The following is a 15,066-nucleotide window of genomic DNA, read 5'->3' as shown; positions in this document are numbered from 1 at the left end:
AAACATGTTTTCCGGTCCCTAATTAAGTCTTCAAACTAAAGATCTTGAGCACAAAATCTCAGGCATGGGAAGAATTCTGCTGGGGAAATGTAGTTTGATTTTTCATCATTCCCTTATGAAGGTACAGTATGACACTAGTATATCTCATTGTTGGAGGAATTGTGTCAAGCTGCAAACTGGTACCATGTTTTATGGGAATAACCAAACAGAATTACCAGAAGGATATATATATATATATATATATATATATACCTATATATATATATATATATATATATACCACTAGATTTCAAAGTCATACATTTAGGTATTGGCAGCAGGGAGAAAGGCTCTGACCAGAAGATGAATGATGCATCTTGGTCCCATTATAAATAATTGGATAGGTGTAACAATGGAGATTTACATGATGGAAAAGCTTACTTTTTCTTTACACCTAAAGATGGACATTTTCATACACTGCCTGCCTCCATCCATCCCTCTCCTTTTCAGCTGCACACTCTCATCCTCCTGGCATTCATCACTTCCAGACTAGACTACTGCAATAGTCTTTGTCAGCCAAAACACTCAAGAAACTACAGTATATCCAGAACTCAGCTGCTCGCACCCATGACCACATCACCCCCGCCCTTCATAACCTCCACTGGCTCCCCATCCCCCAGCGTATTCACTCCAAACTCCTCATCATCACTTACAAAGCTCTCCACAACCTGGCTCCCCCCCAACCTGTCTGAGCTCCACCACCGGCACACTCCCTCCCGCACTCTTAGGTCTGCTGATGCTCATTTTCACTGCTTGTACATCCACTTATATTGACTGTGGATGTGATAACTGCGTTTTAAAATGAGAAAGAAACCAAAAACTAGACTTTGACACAAGATCACTCTATCAGACAGGAGCACATGATTAGCAATAATATGGGACACAGCTTAGTTGAGAGTGTACTTGAGCTGTGCAAATTCTTAAACACATTTGGGATTTATCAAATTACGTACAAACAACAAACTGGGGCTTTTGGGGCCCGGGGGTAGTTACCTACTTTGCCCAGCTTGTAATCCAGTTATAAATGGAACAAACTTCCAGAAGATATTTTGGAAGGATAAGGAGTAATTTATTCATATCTTTTTAATTTCTTTTATGTCTTTTTTATGTTTAATGGTCTTGGCTGCGGTTTCGGTAAAATGCTGTAAAGGTCCACTAAAGTGGACTGTGCGAAAATACAAAAACACCAGTGTTTGGTTTGTCCATTCTGGGCTACTGTAGAACAACATGGCTGACTCGTTGGAAGAGGACCAGCTCAGTATGTAGACGGCTCATTTAGCTCATATAAACAGCTCATTCTAAGGTATCGAAAAGACGATTCTTATTTTCAGGTGATTATGAACTAATGAAAACAGTTATGAGTATTATTTTTTACTCCTGCCAATAGGTGCTCCTACAGCCTACACACTGCACCTTTAATATATTTGTTTAAAGCTTCTGTAAATGTAGTAAGTTACCCAAATTAACTTTCCTTGCTATGCGATGACCTCGGAGTGAAAAGATCATTCCCAATATGCCCAACCCCTGATTCTCTTTATTTTATTCATCTATTTTTATTTCTACTCTTGATATTGTTTTGTTCTGTGTGTTTGGTTGTGAAATTATAAATGTTTATGTATATATGTATAATTAAAAACTACAAAAAATACAATAAATGTATTCTTGCCCTGAGTAAAAGTGCTGTTTATTAAAGTTATATATATGACTCTGCGCCACAGACGTTTAGACATCCTCTTTGTTTTTTCATCTTTACAGTTTATCCATCCAGTGAGCATATAAGAAACAGACTGCAGGTTCAAACTGGAAAATGTAGCAACACTTTAACACGAAATATACACTTATATACACACACACACACATTTACAATTATTGTTTTACAGTTTTTTATCAACAGAACAAGCAAGGCCTACAATGAAAGCACAAGCTGCAAATACCAGTGTCAGAACAGATTTGATTCCTCTCCACAGCTTGACTGTGTCAAGCAGTCCAGCTCTTCCCCATGTCCACCAGCTCCATGCCTTCACAGTAGGAGCGCGGCCTCGTCACCCTCACCTGGTTTCACAGGGAAAAAAACAAATGAAACCAGATATGCATACAGTGTATCTCTGTGTGTGTGTGTGTGTCTCTCTCTCACACACACACACACACACACACACACACACACACAGTCAAACACTCACTGGGGGTGTCCTGTGGGAAGCCAGTTGCTGCAGAAGTGGGAAGGGAGTCCAGTGAATGGGTTCCACAGGCCAGCTACAGACAGAGAGGTCACTGGCCTTACCCGAGTCCAACACGCCGTCCCCCATACTCATCTCACTTCCCCTCCAACCATACTGAGAGCTACAGGGCATACAGAGAGCCGAGGGATTATTTACACAGACATGGTCTTACAGAACTTACAGAAAAACTTTGAGCAGTCAGAAAAGAATAGTGCCAGAAATGTAGTTTTAGTAATTGATATTGGGATTTAATGATTTATTCAGCTCTAGTTTGGGAAAACAGTTTAAGGTCAGTATTTTAACTGCACAGTCACTAAATTGCACTCATTAATTGCTTTTTTTTTTTTTTTTTTTTTACCTTTTTACCTCTTTACTTGCTCACTTTTACTTAGATTAAATACAGCGTTCAGTTGTGAAAGCTGATATAACCAAAACACATGATTGTAATCCATTAAAGTCACTGAAAAATATAATCAAATTACAGTAACTAATAAAAACAAAAGGGGTTACATGTGAATATTTTTTTTAGTAAAAATGTATATGTAAAATGTAACTATTATTCTGTTCTGCATTTGCCATACAGGAATGCCTTCTATTAACATATTTTTGGACAACAAGAGCCAGCAGAGACGTTGGGACAAATTTGAGTGCAACATTTATGCACTTTAGGATTTTCTTTTAGCTTTATTGCCAAGTTTAAAACATTTGTCACAAAAGTTATCAAAAATTAGTCAAATGTTCTAATTTACATTACTTTGATTAAGTAATTAAAATAGTAACATTACTTCTTGCATTTTTAGCATGGTAACTAGTAATCTGTAACATATTACATTTAAAATGTAACATTCCCAACATTAAATATGATCAATATTTTTATACCAAAAACAGATGAAATGATTACGTGTACTTTGCAAGGGGCTGCTGAGAATGAAAAACCTACAGAGAATTATCACATAACTCGGCCTTTAGAGGTCTTTTTTAACACATTTTAGTTCAGTGTTTTCTTTTTGTTTTCTTTATGGCCAACAATTTTAATGTTTTCGTGTTTGGTCCAGTGTCTCATCTTCATGAGAGTCACAGCAAGATGTAGGCAGCTGTTTTCAGTGATAAAGCTCTGAGGAATCACTGCACAGGACTGGCCCAGCTTTAAGTGACAGATAGTTTGCAACCAGCTGATGAACACAGTGAAGACTTCTGCTAAAGAGCCAAATATTTCCATCCTCCTGAGCTACAAGAGGTCATGAGAATGTTTGATTAACTTTTGTCATTTGGCCAGAAACACGATTTCAAATGATAATGTAGTTCCAGGTCTGCTGGATATGCGAATAAGCAACTGTTTGCCAATGACATCTTCATTGTTTGCTTCAGTGTCAACTATGTGTTTAAAACTTGTTCTGCTGCCCCCAAGTGGCAGCTTTACACTAAGGTCTTCAACTTTTTTTAAAGGTATTTATGTACAGTATATTAAAGATAAAGGCTACTACGCAGGATTTTCCTAAAGAAAGAACAATGTGTTGACTCATACAAAAGTAATGCCACTAAATCATAAGCAATGGCCCACTAGAAGAGTGTGGTGCTGTATTTATGTGCAGAGACTCTGCCCTCTGCCTGTATTTGTACAGGAGGTTTATGGCCATGTATCCCCACAGCGCTCAGGTGAGGTCAGGGCTTAATAAAATGGAATAAATAAAATAAATAAAAACAAAATGAATAAATAAACACTGATATAGTGAGGTGATGTGCCAAATGAGAGTGAATGTGGGATGGGATTTTATTTTCACTTAAGCTGCTGAGCATGTTAAACAGTAACAGACAATCCTGCATAGAATACCTTTGAGTGGGCTTCGAGTTTAGCTTACTTGTTTTTGCCTTGATCATTATTTTCTTGGTTACAGCTTAAATTTGATGTTGTTTTAAGGGTGTACAAATGACAGCAGGGCACAGGCACATGCATGTTACATACTGTAGTGTGTATTTCATGTTTTAAACAGACAGATTGAGGAGGACAAAATGATATTTGCTTCCTACATGATCAATAACATTCTGATACTCTTAGGCATATTAACCATAATGTGTAATATTGGACTGTGTGTGTGTGTGTGTGTGTGTACCTGTGGGGGTAGATTGTATTGATGCGTGTTCCATGGCTGGGGCAGGTGGAGGCCAGCGACAGCGTGTCGTCGTGGTAACAGCAAGGGCGGTCGAGCGCCCGCAGGTGCAGTAACTCATCGGAGCGTGTAAAGGCAGGATTATCCAGCGAGTCTGCTGACCCTGCCCACGAACGCAACCAGAACCGTCCTGACAGCTCATCAAAATGGTTGAACCTGCGATAGCTGCACACACGACAAATAATGTGAGGATAAATAAATATTCACAGGGGACAATATTATTAGATTTATTGTATCTGTATACATTTTTATGACACACACACACACACACACACACATATATAACAATGTTAACAAGTTTTAAAAGTCTCATTGGTGGGGGAAAAAAGCAAAAATCAACTAATAAGGAAGAGGACTGACTTTACTTAACTGTGCTCTGAGTAAAGCTCTGAAGAGTCCAACTTTCTCTAGACAGAACTCCTACTCCCTGCTGTTATGGAGACAGTCTGGATTTAAGGTTTAACTTCAGACTTATCACTGTCTGTCTGAACTTTCCCCCCAGTATTGGGAGTTAATCTCAGGATGAAACTAGTGTCTCAGTTAAGATAAATAAAACTCTTCCCTCTCGCAGACAAACTCTGTGATTTAGGTTCAGACAACAAGTGTTGGAACATAAAAATCTTGACAAGTGCAGCTTTAAGAGGCTGAATCAAAATGTCTGCAGTCTAATACATTTGAAGGCTGTATATATCCACAATTCATCAAGTCCACAGGGCCCTCAAAGAGACTATTTACAGACTTCCAGAGAGTCTGCTAGGGGTGCAGATTTCCCAAGGCTTCACTTGGAAAATTATCTATAGCAATATGGATGCAACAAGAACATTTTTAAGCCATAATACTCATATATATGTACATATATTTGAAGTCGTCAGTAGGCCTACCTTTGAAAACAGCTCAGAGGAACACTTTGAGGTTGTTAACAGAATTGTGATTCATCACCACAGAAGTGAGTCAGATCTTAAGTCCTGTCTATTAACACATCTAATCCCCTCAACTCCTGGCATCCTAACAGACTTGACGTGGTGACAGTGAACACTTCACAGCCAGAGTGTCTCCACATTTGTAAAGTCTACAGCCTTCACCTTCAGCGTGTGGTTCAGCAGCCAGACTCTGACACCTAGTGGATATTACTGTCATTACAAGTACTATTTATGCAGTCATACCATCTCACTATCTAGTTTTCCCCTCCCAACACATCACCGCCTCCATGGTGTCTACTGAGTTATTTCCATGTGTGTCTCATCAGTTCAAGTCATGTAGAGTCATATGTATGTTAATGTTTACCATATGTGTCTGTGTGTGTTAACGTGTGTTTCCTGTGTTCCACCCAAAAGCCCTCGAGACAGTTCATCGCCCACACAAGCAAAGTTGATCATTTTATTCATTTTCTGAATATTTCTTTTAAGGTAATCATCCTCTAAACATTTTACATTATATTTCATGTATAGGGCATCTGCAGGTTTTTAAAAGTCTTTAAAATAATTGAATTAGGCCTTATTAAAATACTTGAATGTAATGTATTAAAATATTTCTCACAAATATTACACCATAATCATTTTAATATGTTTTTAATTAAAAATACAGAGAAGATATAAAAATGATAATACCCTCCAATACAGCAAATCATATCGCAATTCGCAGTCAAAATAATTGCAATTAGATATTTTTTTCTCACTATTGTTAAGCCCTAGTTTTTGTATCAGATTACAGTTTACTGGATGCAGTTATACACGGATTAAGTAAAAGTAGGATAGGTTCGCCAGTTGATTGTGCGCGAGAGGCTGTGAGTTCACGTTTTATTAATTTAATCAATTATATCATCAGAAATTATTGTCCTATACTTTATGGAAGCACTGAAAAAATGTAATATAATAAGAACTAAATTTTGGTCATATCATCCCTGCTTACTTTAGCCCATAAGAGTTTGAAATCAGTAATAAATTGAATTCCATGTTGTATTAAAAAGGTTTTTACAAGTCTAATATTTAACTAGAGCAACCTCGCAGAATCCCCGCTTCTGTGCATTATGTGTATTAATCTTAATGTTGCATGTTGTATGCTGTGAGCTGTAACTTTATATCTGCACATCAGTCAGTCGTAGAGTACCTGCTCCTAGTCTGATCTACTTTGGCCTGGATCAGAATGGCTCGGTATCGTCGCACTGCCACAAGGGCCAAGACGCCGATCACTGTCACCATGACGAGTAAGATGGCAAGACATGCACCCACGAGCCGTGCTCGAGTCATCTTCATGTCACACCTCTGGCCCATGTACCAGAAGTCCTCTCCTACAAGGCAACTAGTACACAATAAGGAAAAAGAAAACAGGCTTACGTGGACAGAACTTTCTTGGATGGACAGAGAGATACAAAATTAATGTATCTATCAGTGTGTCTGTGTTCTCTTACCGGCAAACTGGAAGTTGACTCGGGTGGTGAGTACAGATGCCGTGGTGGTGACAGTAATCAAAGTGGCAGACAGAAGAGCAGCTGTAGTTAGACGAACCAGGCTGGAACACACACTTGTAGCCTCCTGGACACTGCAGTAACCAGTCACACACATCGCCCTGCAGACCTGGAGGAACAGTGTGTTAAATGACTGTGTTTATGACTTTCCTATCCTGTCTGTGACACTCACTTGCAAGGTACCCATTTCAGTACCTACTGAAGAGGTAACTCTAGGATACAAACCCCCAGAGAGTCACAAATATATAGTTTTTGTTTGTTTGTTTTTTACAGGAATAGCAATGTCCAAAAACCACTGGGCACTGACGTTCAGTAGTTTGATGCCACATGGCACCCAGTGCACCCAGTAGGGCTCATTTATGTTTTATGTAACAGTTTCTGCACAAAAATGGAGCTCAGTTTAGTTGTTATTGTTTAAAAAATATTTAATTTCAGTTTCATTTTTATTAGTTTTGGTATTGGTTTTTATTTTTAAATTATAACTATAATATGAGGGGTATTTGTCAGGGGAAAAAATTAAGAAGTTCAGAATAGGTATTACAATACAAGCAATACAAATTTGACCAAATTGACAAAGACTAAAACTAAACATTTCCTGTACATTTTTTATTTTTAATTTTGTAAGTTCACAATATTGTTTCAGTTAGTTTTGTTTTTTAGTTTTATTCCCTTTTGATTTCAGTCATCTAACAAAATTTTTGATACCTAGTTATGGGGGTGGCTGTTGCTCAGGAGGTAGAGCAGCTCATCCTATAATTGGAAGATCGGTGGTTGATCCCTGGCTCCTCCAATCTGCATGTCGAAGTATTCGTGTGCAAGATACTGACCCCCAAAATACTTGTGCCATCAGTCTGTGAGCGTGTCAGTATCTAAAGAGAGTAGCAGATGGCACCTAGTATGATGGCCTCAGCCACGAGTGTGTGAATGTGTGTGCAAATGGGTAAATTTGAGTGGTTGGAAAACTACCACACCATTACTTTTAGTGTAGTTTTAGTGAAATACAATAACCTTGCAGAGGAATAAGACATATCAGACTTTGGATACAGAGACTGTACTTGTTGGCAGGATGATTTTGTTGTTGGTTTCGGGATTATTTCAAGAGGTTTGTTGATTTAAAAAAAAAAAAAAGAAAGAAAGAAACATTACCACTACTATTGTGATGCTTTGAATGTGTCTGCCAGTAAAACAATAGCTTAAATACCTCACAGATGGTTGGCCACATGTGTGCTAGAAAACTAGCAAATAAAATAGTACAGGTTTTAAAAGTCTATGTAGTGTGACTTTGGTGACTATTTTTACATGTTGAGTTGGCTGAGGATTGTTAATACTGTATTATTTGATAGTATCCCTTATGTCCCAAATATTTACCAACAGAATAAAACCTGTCAACCTACTTTGTCACCCACAAACAGGGACCCACAACACTTGTGCCATTGTGTTTATACATGTGACAAACCAAACATGTCAAAAGAGTACAGTAGAGATGATTACATGCCACAGTAACAAGTTTATTACCAGACTAAGGCAGACGTGTTAATCGGATTTCTCATAACTGGATTGTGAGTTTAACTGAATCAATCTAACCAAGTTATGATGTTTACATGAGTCTGGGTTATGTGCCAGTGTGAATCTGGGTTAATTAGGTAAGCAGGTTAGGGATGGAATTTCCCCCCAGGTAAATGGAGCCACTGAGGCTGACGGCTAACCTGGCGGTTAAAGTATTTTTTGTGTCTTTAGTGGAGAGTCGACAGGAGATGACTGGAGAGTGGAGGAGAATGACATGCAACTAAAGGTTCCCGTCCAAACTCGACATAAAGGTCCAGTGTGAAGGATTTAGGGCCATCTACTGGCAGAAATGCTATATAACTTTCATAACTATATTTTCATTAGTGTATAATCACCTGAATGTAAGTATCGTTGCGTTTTCATTTCCTTAAGATGAGCTACTTATATCTACATATGGAGCGGGTCCTCCACTGACTCCGCTATGTTGTTCTACAGTAGCCATGAACAGACAAACCAAACACTGGCTCTGGATAGGGCCATTTACGATTTTGTGTTGGCCATCATTGTTCTCCTACACACTTGGCACATGGGACAAATTTCAGCTCTGCAACCTCACTACTAAATGCCACTAATCCTACACAAAAGACCTCTAAACCACGAGGCCACCAGGGGCGCCCTAAAAGGAATCTTGAGTCAGCCGTCTGCATCTCGACCCAGGCTTACCTCCCAGTGTGATGTTGGTGATCTTGGAGGATCTGAAGCTTCTGCCCTCACTCACAGCCTGAGCTAGTCCTGTTCGTTCCAACAGTGATGTGGGTCCAGTCATGCCGAGCCACTGCAGAGCCCCACTGGTCTTAAACTCCAGCAGATTCTGCACTGCATGGCCGCTGGAACAACAGTACATTCACCTTCTGTACCTCTCTTCACACAACCTAGCCCGGTTTGTGCTTCTCATGTGTCACCATTACATTCAAGTTAGAGCTACAGGTAGGCACCCAAAGTTCTGAAAAAGACCTACTTGGTATTCTTTGAAAAATCCAGAAAGTCATTTAACAACACTTACTGCTGTTCTGAAGGTATATCCACAATTTAAATGGTAATGCATGAGAAGCACAAACTGAGGCTAACTGCAGTTTACTGTAGCTATGGTACACATATGTACTTTATAAGACCTCACCTGCTCCAGACTCCCTGCAACCTGCTGAACCCCGGGGCTCTCTGAAGGTATGGCTCCAACTGTAAGAAGCAGGGAGTGAGAACTTAATAGCAGCTACCAGAGGTGGAGCGGGGGCATCTAGGGCTCCGGCCCCAAGTGTTTTCTCAAAAGCCCCGATTCTTTGTCATTTCAAGGGCTGTCCCTGACTCAGAGTTGTGTCAGACTTGGTTGTTCAATACGAATATTCTACTATTTATTCCTTTATTTTCTAAATAAAGTTTCAGAGTTTGGATGTATAGTAAACAAGCTAACTACACTAACAACAGGTTGGAAATGTGCAACAGCAGTTTCTGCCGACAACAGATATCAAACAAAAGCCAGAGACTGTATCATATTAGGTAGCTGTGAGGTGTAAATCCAGTACTTCTAAGCAGAAGGCAGAAGATAACGTTATTTTGGAGCCTAATGGGGCTGTGTCTGCAGCTGCCTGCAATGAAAAGCAGCGTGACAATGACAAGCACTCACTATGAAAAACATCCCCAGAAGTACACTGCACACTGACTGGCAGAAAAAAACAAACTAACAAAAAACAAACAAACAAAAAAAACAAACAACTTGCTTGACAAGCAAGTTTGTTTTTTTTTAATCAATCAATCTAAATCCCCATAGGTTTTAGATTAGCCCCAAATGTTTACAGCGTCTGGCTCTCACCCAGGAAGCGGTGTCTTCCTCCAAACCAGAAGTAAAAGCCGGTCTGGATTCTTCTACAATGATCTGCAGCAGCAGCTCAATCGACTCCACTGGACACAACGAGCAAATAATTTCATTACAACAGGCCTGGACACTCCCAACCTATTATTTAATTACACACAAATATGTGCAGTACCTCTGATGGCTGCAGGCTGGTCCGACACAATGTAGAACTTGGGAGTCTGAGTCGTGGACGTCCAAGTGGGTACAAAGGTTGAAACAGAAGGTGTGAGTGTCAAATGTTTGTCCTGGGTGGTGGGATGTGGGGTTGTCCGGGATGGGGCTCCAGCTGTGGGAGTTTGTTTGGTTGTGCTGCTGAGAAACCGCTGCCAAGACTCATCCTCTTTCTCTACTTCTACATCTTTATCTCCATAACCACGATTTGACTTTGAAGTTGTGAGTGAGAGCAGAGAAGTCTGTGTTGTAGTAAAATAGCTGTGGGGCTGTTTATGTATAACTGGGACTTTAGTAGAGGATGGCAGAGGCAGGTGGCTGTGTGTGTGAGGTGTGTGTGATTTGACTGTTGACGTCTGTGTGGGTATAGGTGTTGTTTCGGGGTCAATGAGGGGTGTGTGTGCAGCGGAATCAGTGCTAGTAGAGGACAAAAACAGGGGTGTGTGAGTGACGTGTGAACTACCAGGAACTGTAGTGTGTGCTTGGAGTGTGTATGAAGTCGTGGATGAGTGTATGGGTGTACTGGAGGATGAAAGATGAGCAGGAGTTGGTGAATCTGTGGGTGAGTTGTCATGCAAGAATGTGTAAGTGGGACGCAGTGTGTATGATCCAGTGTCAGTGGTGGTTCCTGTGGCAGCTGAGTTCTGGACTACATCTCCCAAAGTCACTGCTGCTGTGGGTGTAGAGGAAGGACCGGTGAAACTTGAAGTCTGGTCATCAACTTTGGTAACGTCAGGCGAGGAGGAGATAGTTTCAGTAGTCGTGTATGCATTAACAAAATGCCTGTGTGTACTTTGGGTTATTGTTGTTTGCATCTCATCCTTGTTTGTCTGTGTGAGTGGGGAGGATGTGTGAGGAGGTGGGAGGCTCTCTGTGCTTTGTGGAGAGTTTGTTTGTGTCTGTGTGGAAGGAGTGAAAGTGTGAAGCATCTCCATGTTTTCAAATTTATCAGAGGACTCAAACGCAGCAGTCTGGCTGGTAACGTCTGATGCTGCTGATACAGAGGAGTCAGCTCGACTAATGTTTGGATGAGATGAAGCAGCCTCCACAGTACCAACAGCGGTGTCAAGCCCTGTGAGGTGGGCGGAGGATGATTGACTTCCACTGGGGCCCTGTGAGGATGACGCAGTGGGTTCAGTATCAGTGTGCGCACTGCTCGAGTCATCCTGCTGAGGTTCAGTGGGCGATTTTAAAAGATCAGAGGTGACAGCGGAGGTCAGATCAGAGTGAAGTCTGTCTGTGCTTCGCTGGCTCCTCCAGGAATGGGGTGGTTTTTCTCCAGGTGTCCTGCTAACAGCTCCATCATGTGGGACTGGGATGGTTCCACTCTCCCAGGTTGTCTGGGAAGGTAGCTCAGGGGGAGAGCTGGTGAGAAATGGGAGGCGGGAGCTGGACACAGTGGGATGAGCTTCTGTGGTTATAGATATTATAGACTTCTGAGTGTCTGTATATTTGTGTATATCTGTGCCATGCGAGGTGTTGTTGCTCCTGTCTGTTTTGTGTGTCAGTGCCATCTGGGTGTGAGGGGGCTCGTTGCTTGAGTTTGTTCCTCTGTTTGCTGTGTGAAACGGTGTATCTGTACTGAGTGTATGCTGAAAATAGGGGTGTGTTCTCCCTCTGGCAGGCATTTTACCATCAGCGAGGTGAGCAGCTCCAGATGTATCCGCTCCATTGTTTTGTCCTTCCTCAGGAAGAGGGAGAGTTTCCCTATCGGCTCTCCCAGCCACAGCGAGTCCCTGCAGGGGTGAGGTGGGGTGCAGCAGCCCCTGGTCCTCAGAGGAGGGGCTAGACACAGACTGAGCCTCAGAGCTCCCCTCCAGACCTTCGTGGAGGCGACCTCTGCTCCCCTCTGTCCCTCTTACCACCTCCTGACCAACAGGAGCTGTGCTTGTAAAGCTGGTTCCTGTCTGAGACCATCGCAAGAAGTCTCGGCCTGAGTGTGGGCTGGTGTGGTCCTCCGAGGAATTCCTCTCATCTTCCTGGACTGGATGGCCAGAAACAAACACAAAAACAGAGAGGGTGAGGAGAGACAGAGTGGAAATCACAACAACATAATATCTATCTGCCTCTCACACCACGGTGAGTGTGATAAGAACTTTCCGACGGACAGATTTATGGCTCACAGCACAGTTTGAACAACACAATATGTTTCCACAGTCGCACAGCCAAAGTATCCATGATATTCTTCTACTGTAAACAAAATACTTTTCATGCAGTCATCCAGTCAACTAAAAAGACAAGTCTGATCTAAATGCTATTATGACAATTAGATTAAACTCTCGTGATCAGGGTGCGGGAAAGTGGACCATCCTGACTCAATAAATCAAACTGGATAACTGAGTAATGGCTTCTCACCATAATAGGACAACTGAATTGGATTTGAGGATCGTCCTGCTCCTGTCCAAGTCAAGGTGGCTTTGTTTCCATCACAGCCTGACAGCAGAGCCGTCCCCCCACTCTCCAAGACCGGACCTTCTTCTTTCCAGACACAGCGCACTGTTACACCCGAACCACTTTCCAACCATGCTAACTTTATAAGTACCGTCCGACCCCTGGGAATACCTATCGTCCAAGTGCAAATTGAAACCGGTAGGGTTTTGTCGGACTGACTGTTCATGGGGTTGAGTCTGTTGCTGGTGTCAAAAGTAGAAAGTCCAGGTAGAGTGAGATTGATGTGATCTGCAGGCTCTGTGTCCAGGCTGACATTCCCGCCACAGTGGAGGGGTGACAAGGCCAATATTTTATCTGGGGAAAGAAAAAAAGATGGTGGTAAAGGAGGGTATTACTCTGGCATAGATCTCCTGATCTGTATGTTACGGTGAAAACTAATTCATTTATGGGTATATATTGTGGGGAGTTCGGACAAAGGGGTATCATTCTGCACCAGTGGTTCTCAACCAGGGGACCTTGTGTGGTTCAGTGTGTAGGATGTAGGGGCATATATTGACAGACATGTACATTTGCTTTAGTACATAATCACCTTACACTACACTGAGCCATGTATATCTACACAGGAAGTGGGTCAGTAGCCCAGATCGGACAAACCAAACACTGGCTCTAGATATGGTCATTCGCGTTTTCTTGTTGACCACTGTAGTAAGAAGTCCATCTGCAACGAGCTGCATTGGGAAAACACTGATTTGTAATGTCAGTTTGCTTTATTCTGTGTTTTTGTTTTGTTGTAATCACCTGAGCCGTTTGTTTCGAAGTGGAAGAGACCCCTGTGGATAATTCAGCTCCTGGTGAAAACCCCCTGAGCATTTGGATCTTAAGTTATCAGAGGATAAAGGTGAGCACACATTGGCAAGGTGTGGGCGAGCCACCTGTCCCTGACATACCAAACAGCATCGAAGAAATACTGATTTGTAACTTGAAACGGCTTTACTCTGTTTTTACTTGTTTTAATCACCTGGTCCATTTATTTTGGAGAGGAAGAGACCTCTGCCGATAATTCGGCTCCTAACTGGGAGAAGTTTTAGCTGGTTGCAATCTGCAATTCTCACCACTTTATGCCACTAAATCTCACACTGAACCGTAAATACACTACAGGGGTGAGCATAGTGTGAGTATTTCCGATCATATCTAACAACTAAAATCTTTTCAGATGGAGGTCCGTTAAGCAAATCTTATCACACTGTGGTCTGGGGTCCTTGACATGATGAAGGTTGAGAACCACTGTTCTGCATCATCAAGGGATGAAATGTCAAAAATAAATAAACAAAAAAAGAGAAATTAGATTAAAGAAAAATCACAAATATTTCCCCCTTCTTTTTTACCATTTAATCTGATGACCCCAGGATTTGGGCCTGGGCCAGAGGCAATCAGGTAACCACAAACTACATAAACCTGGCTCCCTACTGACCCTTTCCATTATGACAGTGGAGCAGCACAATTGTGACTACATTGAAAAGAGCAGATAATAATTTAGCACTTCCAGGTAAAGTATGTGTTCAATTCAATGCGATAATAAAAGGAGAACACATTAATGAAGTCTGTAGCAGATTCCAGGGACTGGTAGATTTCCTTACCTGTTGTGATAATAAAAAGCAACAGGCAGGCGTGGAGCTGCATTTCCAATCCTGAGACATTTCAGTGTCGGAGACCTTATTCATCCCAAATCCATACAGATTGTTCAGATTTACAGTATCTGTGTGTTATGCCGAGGACGAGCAAACAGCGCATAGCGAGGAGTGATATTCAGTTTTCCTGCGGGCAGTCCCAACACAACGGAGAGGCGTCAGAAACTTTCCTTCTCCATCATTTCCTTCTAACGGAAACCGCTGTGTTGTCAGGGGCACAGCGCCGCACAGTCACCTAAATTAGATACACGTGTGTCTGACGGTGAGTCCTGAAATGTGGGATGGACAGAGAGGCGGTGGGAGGAGAGGGTTTTATTTTTTTTTTTACACCGCCTCCAGGCTGTTCCGTGCGATCGTTTGAATCAATCGGCATTTCCAAAGATGAGAGGAAGGAGTCCAGCGGTCGCGGCGGGAGCTGGTTTTTACACGCATACTTAAACGCAACACAGGAAACCTTTACCACAGGAGGCATGAAGACATGTCAGGGCGGGGGCGGTTCATTAGTGCCTTT

General features: G+C 41.8%; 1 protein-coding gene across 1 annotated transcript; it reads right to left on the bottom strand.

Moving 5' to 3' along the window:
* Positions 1–1,701: 1,701 nt before the first annotated feature.
* On the bottom strand, positions 1,702–14,820 carry vap (vascular associated protein). The gene is made up of 11 exons (XM_033623052.2): positions 14,505–14,820; positions 12,832–13,221; positions 10,439–12,460; positions 10,264–10,352; positions 9,574–9,632; positions 9,120–9,283; positions 6,834–6,999; positions 6,533–6,724; positions 4,370–4,591; positions 2,220–2,379; positions 1,702–2,091 (listed from the first exon to the last, which is right to left on the bottom strand). The coding sequence occupies exons 1-11, from the start codon at positions 14,545–14,547 to the stop codon at positions 2,017–2,019; spliced, it is 3,582 nt and encodes a 1,193-aa protein (XP_033478943.1). The 5' UTR covers positions 14,548–14,820; the 3' UTR covers positions 1,702–2,016.
* Between the last annotated feature and the right edge of the window lie 246 nt (positions 14,821–15,066).

Source organism: Epinephelus lanceolatus, chromosome 3 (assembly GCF_041903045.1).
Source record: "Epinephelus lanceolatus isolate andai-2023 chromosome 3, ASM4190304v1, whole genome shotgun sequence".
Lineage (NCBI taxonomy): Eukaryota > Metazoa > Chordata > Actinopteri > Perciformes > Serranidae > Epinephelus > Epinephelus lanceolatus.
This window is presented reverse-complemented; position numbering and strand designations above follow the sequence as displayed.

Excerpts from the sequence above, each read along its gene's own strand:
- vap (XM_033623052.2), bottom strand. The coding sequence starts at position 14,547 with ATGCAGCTCCACGCCTGCCTGTTGCTTTTTATTATCACAACAG. Across the intron at positions 9,633-10,263 it reads AGGAAGACACCGCTTCCTGG|TTGGAGCCATACCTTCAGAG; the intron begins GTGAGAGCCAGA and ends TGCTTCTTACAG. Across the intron at positions 4,592-6,532 it reads GTAGATCAGACTAGGAGCAG|CTATCGCAGGTTCAACCATT; the intron begins GTACTCTACGAC and ends TCGTGTGTGCAG.